This window comes from Cyprinodon variegatus, unplaced genomic scaffold (genome assembly GCF_000732505.1).
Source record: "Cyprinodon variegatus isolate N-32 unplaced genomic scaffold, C_variegatus-1.0 Scaffold195, whole genome shotgun sequence".
NCBI classification, from domain to species: Eukaryota; Metazoa; Chordata; class Actinopteri; order Cyprinodontiformes; family Cyprinodontidae; genus Cyprinodon; species Cyprinodon variegatus.
The window spans coordinates 515,739-524,913 of NW_015150648.1; the positions used below are offsets into that span (position 1 = coordinate 515,739).

Genomic DNA, 9,175 nt, shown 5'->3' on the forward strand with positions numbered 1-9,175 from the left:
CACTGTGGCTCCAAACAGAAGCTAGGAATTGATACAATATATTTAGTGATACATTGGCAGTATCTGGTCACTGGTAAACACTGTAAGGCACATGGCCAGGGGACGTTTTTCAAATTTATTAAGTTCCCAATAGAGAATGGGCTAATCCTTTACAAATAAATCTACTGCAGATAAAAATAACTGTTGAAGACATTTGAACAGAAACTCATTTTTTTAAAGGATTTGAATTGCATCAAAAAATTCATGGCTCGCTGACCAGATAACTTAAAAAGAAGCAAAACAATGACCCATGGACACTATCAAAAGAAATTGATTTCTGTGGTGTGTTTGAAAAACAATGACCTCAACTTGGAGTTGGCCTCCAAATGAAATTCTGTCTAAGACCCCAGAAAACCTTGAAATGGTTCCACTAAAATCCCCTCACTCAGTTATTCATTTAGTGTTCTTACTCTTAATAATTGCAGACACACCACTTTTTTTCCTGAATGACTGTCTAAAACAAAGCTTTCATTTTGTAACAGAATTGCTTTTATAACATAAATGGATGAAGAACCAAATCGGTCTGTATTTACAAGGAAAAGAATGAAAAAATGATCCACCTCATGAAACGCTCCACAGCAACCTTCCAACCCGACTGCAGAGATGAGGGACCTGAGGCTGCGTGGTGCTTCATTTTACATTAAGAAACATCTCACCAAGCCATGTCTGCCTGCTGAAAACCATCTGTGTTTTCTTTGTGGTCATTTCATGAGAGGAGTTGCCACGTGGAGCACAGTACGATGCAGGTTCAGATTTTGTTATGAGGTGGCGGTGCCTGGTACGAAGACGTTGTGTGCCAATGCTCTACAGATCTTAACACGCTGCCTGAAGCTGATAGATGTGGAGACTTCTGGCCAAGCAAGTGCTTTGCAACCTGGCAGTAATAAAAAAATGACCCGTTGTGTTTGTGCTGCTGCATGATAAAAAAAAACCTTGCACTCAGCTTTGCTTACAGCCCAGAGCAATGGATGGTAGATGTCTGAGAACGCCAAACCCTGCTACCAGACAACAAAGAATCAGATGGAGACCAAACGGTGCCATTTCAAGTTCCACCCCCCAATACCACATTCTCTGTGTGGCTGCCTTACCAATTAGTCACAGAGCTGCTGCTGAGGTGAGATAACAATAGAAAACCATGTATCCCCTAAAGTGTTACTGGAGGACCATTATTAACGTACTGATATCTTCTACATGTCACCGCTGCCCTCACTTGCCTGGCAGCACACCCTCACATTTTACGAAACGAACATCACCAGAGGGGGCTATGATTTAATCCAAGAAGAAAACAGCAGGACACAACATTAGGCTGAACCCAACATGATGTAATTAGTGAGATGCTGTTAGGAATAAATATGAAAGCTCGTACAGTGACTTCAAACTGCTTTGTAGATTAAAAAGTAGTCTCTAAAAGTACACTTCAAAGTAAAATACTACTATGTAATCAGAAGGGAGCAAAAGAAATAGTGAAACTTAATATTAAGTATTTTTATTCAGAGCATGTTTCTCAGTACATGCTGCATAAAAAAAGCAAAACAACCCAAATATTGCATTTTCCACACAAAAAATAGTGTTTAAGTTAAGTCACATTTTTTAGCACCACAGAAATGGGTTCTTCATTGAACACAATTATGTGCAAGTACAAATAATCCTTACAGGAAACAGAAAAAGTAGTTTGCTGATGCTGAATTAGGACATTAACGTTAGTTTGTGTGCAAAAAAAACAAGTTAACAGTTATAACTGTTCGGATTGTCCTTGCAGAATTTAATTTCTGCTGCTGACAAGAGTTAAAGGCTCTGTTAGCTTGCGAAATCAAAACTAACAAAAGTAAGACTACATATTAAACTGTCACAGCAATGTTTATCAATTAAGATCCAAAGTGGTTAAAGAAACAATAAAAAAAAAAAAAGTAACAAGTGTCTCATAAGCATTGTTTCCTTCAGATCCTTCATATATTTGAAATAACTTTGTTTGGTAAGCATTAATACCTCTTGGACATTTTTTACATCTTTTCACATTTGGACCACAAACCATTTCTAAGTATTTGATGTAACAAATCAACATAATTAAATAGGAATAATTATCTATAGAGGTTTCAAATTGGGGTCTATCACTAAACCAAATGAACCATAAAGCAGGATCAGGTTATAAAGCAATAAGCAACTGTTTTATTATATTGCAGTGCAGTTCAATCTATCATTTAGATTAAAAAGATTATAAGCCAAATGGATGCCTATCAACAATTATCAGTGAATTTGTCTGAGAGGCTTATGATAACTGGAGGAGATGCAGAGACAAGGTATGGAAATCTGTTTATGTTGTTATTACTTGTACTGCAAATAATAAAACTGCCATTATGGCGTAGTAGAAAAAATAAAAGCATTATTTAAACAGCGCCAAAATGTGTGCTGCTTCAGGTTTCTACGATTCATGCAGGGGGCACAGTAAAATGTGGAAGGAGGTGATCAAATTTAGGCCAGTTACAAACTGTGTGGTAGAACACACTACACACTATTACATTATCCCAGTATAAAACATGGTGGAGGCAGCATTATCAAAGGGGGATTGCTCTCTACAGAAGAGAAAGAGGTTGATGTGAAGATAGGAGGAGTTAAATCCACGTCCATTCTCAAAGAAAATCTGTTTGTGGTTCAAAATCTAATATAAGACGCTTGGAGAACCCTAAACAGCCGGGCAGAGCTTTAATTTAAGGGTTTAGATCTAAATGCAATTATATATATGGTCCAATTAAAATCAAATTAAAAGCATTTTAGTGCAAGGTAAAACTTAAAATGTATATTTATAGCTGTTCTCCATGAACTGGCAGATAGAATAATTTTTTTTAAAGCTATAACTGCTGTGCAACTCAGGAGGCAACTATTAAGATTTTTCTTGTTAAGACTTTATAAAGCATACATGATTTCCTTAAATTTTATGCTACAGCTCTAGCGTTTGTTGATGAGTGTCGTCCAGTGAAATACTCAAAGGTTTGTGGTTCTAATATGACAAAATGTGAAAAAAGGTTCCAGGATATAAACCCTTTGTAAGGCACTGTGTAGTTTATACTTTCAGACCAGAGGCTGGTAGTAAACTGATCTGAGGTCAGATCTGCTTCTGCACTGAGGTTCTGCTCCCATCATCCCATCCTGGGCTGGGCTCCCAAAACACTTTAGGCATCCACCTTAAATATCCCAACTGTCACTGAAGTATTGGTCCTCTTCTTCCTCTTCTTCTTCTTCCTCCTCTTCTTCTGTTGCCTCTACTTGCACTTTAGATTCATCATTTATCAACTCATCCGACAGCCCCGCTTCCTCTTCTTCCATCTGCAGTTGCGCGAGCATGCTTTGTAAAGTGGATTTTACTTCCTGAACTTCTTTTTCCAAAGACTGTGCAGAGAAAGTTAAGGAAGACTCTTATTTCTCAAACCAGTACATATTATTATTATAATGTTATGTAAGCTTTACAAAACAAAATTTAGTTTTGTATACATTCTGTGTGTACAAAATGGCAATAAAAGTTGTCTAAGTCTAAGTCAAAATAAAAAGAAAACACTACCAGATAAATGACCGGGGAAATGTGACATTTATGGGCCCTGATGAAGCCATCCATTTTCAACGGATTACTGGGACAGATCATGAAGTTATACCCACTTTAACCCTGTTTAATTCACTATTTATGAGCTCATCTAAACTGTGCACCCATGCAAGCAGATTGCCCAGTTAGATTATTCATGAACCATCAATGAAACTGTAAAGAGGCAGTGGAAGGAATCTTTAACCTGCTTGAAACGTAAATGAACTGTAAGGCTCCACAGCCAGTTGGAAGCCAAGGAATGTTCATAAAGTTGGAGCAAACAGAGAGTCTGTTGGCTTTTTTGAATGAAAAAAATCATGATCTTTCATTAACCAAAAATTACATATGAAAATCATTGGGTTGCCAGTTAAGCCCCTACTCCATCTGTTTCGGTTTTTCTGTTCTTGGGTGAGACACTTGATCCACCTTGCTCGCTGTTGGTGGCCTCGGTTCTGTCATTCTGCCCCATGGCAACTATGGCAACTACGTTGCTTAGCTCTGTGAATGTTTGCATTAATAAGTCAAAAACGATATAAGTATAAAGATCCTTACGAATGATAAAGCGCTATATCAATACAGGCTATGGAAAGGTTTCAAACCCTTCTACTCACCACCCGCAGCGAGAAAAGATATACTTTGTCTGTCCTCCTTTGTCAGTCCCTCTGTCCAACACTGTCAATGTGCCTCTTGTTATGAGAACAGAGATCCAATTAAGACCTGTACTGTCTGCTGGTCTGATCTTTCTGTCACTATGGTAACAGTAACATCATGAGTAATAAAGTTATTCTTCAATTTCTGCAAGCCAGCAACATAACTCTTCATCTTCAGTGTACTCAGGAGTCTACGATCCCACCGCTGAGCGCAGTGACTTCTACTATGAGAAATAAATGGCACATAAAGACATGGAAACTGAGATGGGGAAAGAAGAAGGCCAGTTTCCACCTGTCCGTATGCACTGGTATGATGTTTCTGATGCAATGACCCTAAATGCCTAACAAGATGGTCAACTATTTTTCTACCTAAAATGAAATGTGATATCTATTTCATATTCCACAGTAAATTGTTACTGGGAATTCTGCATTAGAAATCCTGTTGCAGGGTTAGAGACTGTTCTACGCATCTAGTCTTCAAAATTAAGTTTATTAACCAACGATTCTGATAAACACCCTGCATTAAACATTATGAAAACCCCCCAGCAGAGGTTAAGCTGTTATAGCTACAGAGGGTAGTTTAATGTTGTATTAAAACCTCTGAATTAGGAAGGTAGGTCACTTAAGTTCATATGTCAGTCATGATCAGTGCCTCTCTACACACTGCATTCTGTCAGACCTGCCCTGCTGAATTTTAATCAGTGTAATGCATCAGACCTGCAAGGCTACCTCTCTGCTCTGATGCAATCAAGTGCGCCCACCTGTTTCCCAGTCTCTATGAACTTGCCACAGACGACCATTACTCTAATCCCTTTTTTGCCTTGTTAGGATCTCAAGTATGTTTTCTTGATTCCCCTATCTTGCCTTGTCTCACTTCTACCAAGCTTCAGATTTCTAGACCACAACCAAACATCATGACCGGCGCACCCTGTCCATCCCCTGGATGTTCCTACTGTTTTCTAATCATCTGCGTATGACATAAGCCTGTTTCCTGGACTCAGATCTAGCTGCTGCAACCCAGGTTAATGCTTGCTCACATGTTCAGCCAGTGCACCTCTGCTTCAAGCTTCAGCCTCTTGTTATATCCCTGTAAGTTTTAACCTTTTCTGTCAGTTCTCCCAGAGGAAGCAAATAATCCTGTCACAGAATCAGGTACTTTGTCTACATCCTGAGGAGGTTAGTGGTTTTATTTCGGAGTCTTCTCTCTGCTGAAGCCACTAACCTGGATGTGTTTGTCTGTAAAACTGAAACTTTCACCTTTATTTAACCAGGTATGATTCATTGAGATTACAAATCTGTTTTGAAAGTAAGACCTAGTATTTGGGGGTTTAAGTCAGCATGTTATATTTGAGCTCTTTTTTTCATTAATATGTATCTCTGCTTCTGTCTCCATGAATCCTAGTCGGCCTCGGCAGATGGCCGCTCACACTGAGGCTGGTTCTGCTGGAGGTTTTTTCCTGTTAAAAGTGAGTTTTTCCTCTCCACTGTCGCTACAAGCTTGCTTAGTGTGAGGGATTGCATTCGAGTCAATGAGTCGATGCAATCAACTGGTTTTCCTTGGATAGAAAATTGTGATTCAATTTGACTATATGATCTTGTGAACTGTAAAATATCTTGCAATGATGTGTTGTGAATTGGTGCTATATAAATAAACTGAATTGAATTGAATTATCGCTTAACCATTCTTGCTCTATCTCCTAGTGTTAGAGGTCAGTCGTATGGAAGTACCATTTCAACCCTGATGAGTATAAATAGAAACCCAAATAATTTTTTTTTTTTTTTAATTGTAAATTTTAATCTCAATTCCCCAACTTAAGCTAAAATCAACTGTCTTTGGATTTGGATCACATACAGTAGGCCAGCCTTTGACTCCATGCATTAATGTACTTATCATCCGTTCACTACTGTTTCATTCTTACCCTTATATTAATGTTTTTGTTTTATCTCTTTAAATAATATCTTGGATTCGTATGAAGCCTAAGGCTCTAGCTATATTTCATAAAGTATTGTTATGACTAGAAAAGCTGGAACATAGAATTGCAATACCATAGACAAGGTTAAAGAGGAGCATTTAAAAATATCCAATCACTGCAATCTGGGTCCAACCAGGATCTCATCTAGGTCTCCAGCTCAGTATTTAGGGGGAATAAAGGTTAGTTGGCAGATTTTCCTTCAGCCTGCTTCTAGAATATAAAGTTATTTAATAATGTGTAAAAGCAGGAGGGGGAAAGGTTGAGCCAGAGAAACACACTAATCTATTTCCAATCAGCTTTCTAATTAGCGCAGAGAATGATCTATTGTGACCTGTAATCAGCCTCAACAGTTTGATTTGAGTCATTATCACGGATATTGTAATTTCCTCTCTGTCAGATCCAAAGAGTAGAATTGGACAGATGGGAAAAGGAGAGCAGAGGAAGGACGGGAGGGTCAGCGGTAGGATTGACACTAAGATATGAAATGAGCAGACTCATTACCAATACGTTCCTCTGTCGCTGACCAAACCCATCAGTCGCTTTTAATCTCAGCCCGTCATGACTGGCAGCACACATCACTGGCTCACTAATAACCTAATATGAACTTTTAGCATTTCATTTTCCAGTTAGTATATATGGTGTGTTTTTTCTAATTGTGGCCTGTCCCCTATACCTTACCTAAATAGATCAATGAAACCAGATTTGACATTATTTTCCCCTCTAAAGGTAAAGTAAACTAACATCCATCAGTGGTTTTGTTTACTTCAGAGTCAAAAAGCCTCGATATGATTCAGATAGACAGACGGGGATACATGGAAAAAAAGAAATAAGGACAGAAAGTGCAGGACTGATATTTATCTAGGCTGAACTGGAAGGATATGGGTGAGGGCTAGATCCCGATTCAGTATAGCTGTCTGCAGTTTGTCCTCCAGGGCCATTAGTCTGTCACCGATCAGCTCACAGCGCTCCGTTAGGTCTGTAGCATCGGCCTCGCTGCACACATCCTGCACAATAAAGAACAAGTAGGATAACAAAATAAATACAAACTGTTTTTCGAGATACTTTGAAATAACTAAAAATACAATCTTTATCTCAGACAAACACAAGTTATGCAAATTATAAACCCCCGGTTGATAACTTAAAGATATTTAAAGGTAAAGGTGTTACGCAAAAAGTAAAGCATGAGTGGTAAACACAACTACAGAGCAATAAATATTTACCAAATTAATCAGAAAGTAAGCTGGGCTACCATCAGTTGGAGCTACTTTGGCCAATCAGCCCCCCCAAGAAGCTTTAAATCCATTTTTGCTTTTTATTTTAGATTCTAGTATTGTATTTCTACCTTATGAGTTGTCTTTGTATGGAGCATTGGATGTGAGGCGATATCTATTTTTTACCCTTATTTTTCTCTGATCCCTGTGTTCCCTTTGCGTCTATCCATGTTCTGCCTTTTGTCTCCCTCGCTTTGCTTGATGACCACCCTACCTCCCTGCTCCCTCCACCTGCAATTCTAGTAATAATCCTCCCTGAGTATCTACCATCTATATCTTTTCTCAGCTCCCCATATTTTCTTATCTGACCCTTGTTTCCCACCACTGCCTTTCTCCCAGTTTCCATGACTGTATTCTTTTGTTTGCCTCTTTTTGAGGTCCTTCTTATATCATCTAAGTTCTGCATATGCTAACGCCTTTTTCTTTATTTATAAAATACTCAAAAACCTTTATTGCCACGTAATGGCACTTTTACAACCGAGAAACCAAATTGCAGATGCATAACAAGACAGCCCAACACAATAGAGGAAACTCATAGGGTCAAGACTTGGTGGTTCATTGACTGCCCAAGTACAAAGAAGACCCGTTAAAAAGATATCAGTGTGCAGATTTACTCTCAATTTACAAGCTTATAGTAAACAAAACAAAAAACAGTTTCAGTACTTTGGTGCTTCCTGACTTCTATATGAAAATAATGTCACAAAATACCCCTGTTTGTGGGGTATTTTATGTTCATTTTAATAGGAACTGCAATGGCTGTGATAAGTTAGCGAGGTTCATATCATGCAGCTGTAATTTGGACTTCTTTTTCTGATTCTGCTGGGATATACCCTATAAAGGGCAAATAATATACAGAATAATAAAAGTTCAACATATCATATTAAAATTGTCCCTGTTATAAAAAGGTTTGGTAATGTCTTATCATGTTTGTATGGCAGAACCAAGGTCATAAAATATGTGCACAATGCAGCAGAGAATCCAGCAGTGCTGTGCGTGTTTTGAAGGATGGCAGCTTGATGGAGGAGCAGAGTGCAGTAGGACAGAGCACTCAGAGTGTGGCTGACCGTAATTAGAGCATCCCCCTTTGTAGACACCGTGTCCCAGTTTCTTCACACTTATCAAGCATAGAGAACACAAACACACACACACACACTAGGGTACACAAATATACTCCTGGCAAACAAACAGACAAGCACCCTCACATGCAAAAATGAACTTCACACAAGCAGTCTAATCAGACTCATAGCTGCAGGTAAAACATATCTCCTCCAATGTTAGACCAATCATCAGAAAGTATCTGTCTGTAATTCTGCTCCTCCTTCAGATGATGTAAATCCCCCCTCCCAAAGGAAAGTAAAACAACATGAACATATCTTTCCTGATGCAATTGGGGAATGAAGGAAAACTTGAGCAAAGATAAGCATAAAACATCACGCTGCATGTTCGAGGAATTTTGAATAAAGGCATTAGTTACATTAATCTATCCTCCAGCTTCTCATGATGCAATGCTGTGAGCGAGAAATAAGTCAGTCGCCCTGACGATTGAAACCAGTTTGGAGAATAGCTTCTTTAGCTGATGAGAACTCTGTGTTTGCTTTAACGATTGGCTCTGATTTTGAGGGATTCTTTATCATTTTTAAATTTTTTTGTCACTTCATACTCAATCCAAGA

At 38.5% G+C, this 9,175-nt stretch overlaps 1 protein-coding gene across 1 annotated transcript in view; it reads right to left on the minus strand.

Moving 5' to 3' along the window:
* Window positions 1–1,429: 1,429 nt before the first annotated feature.
* The window catches only part of disc1 (disrupted in schizophrenia 1), a 75,918-nt gene continuing 68,172 nt past the window's right edge, over window positions 1,430–9,175 (minus strand). The window contains exons 13-14 of the mRNA XM_015379568.1: window positions 7,114–7,237; window positions 1,430–3,425 (exon numbers count right to left, since the gene is read on the minus strand). Coding sequence (XP_015235054.1) covers window positions 3,220–3,425; window positions 7,114–7,237 — 330 coding nt within the window. The 3' untranslated portion in view covers window positions 1,430–3,219. The remainder of the gene's footprint in view (window positions 3,426–7,113; window positions 7,238–9,175) is intronic.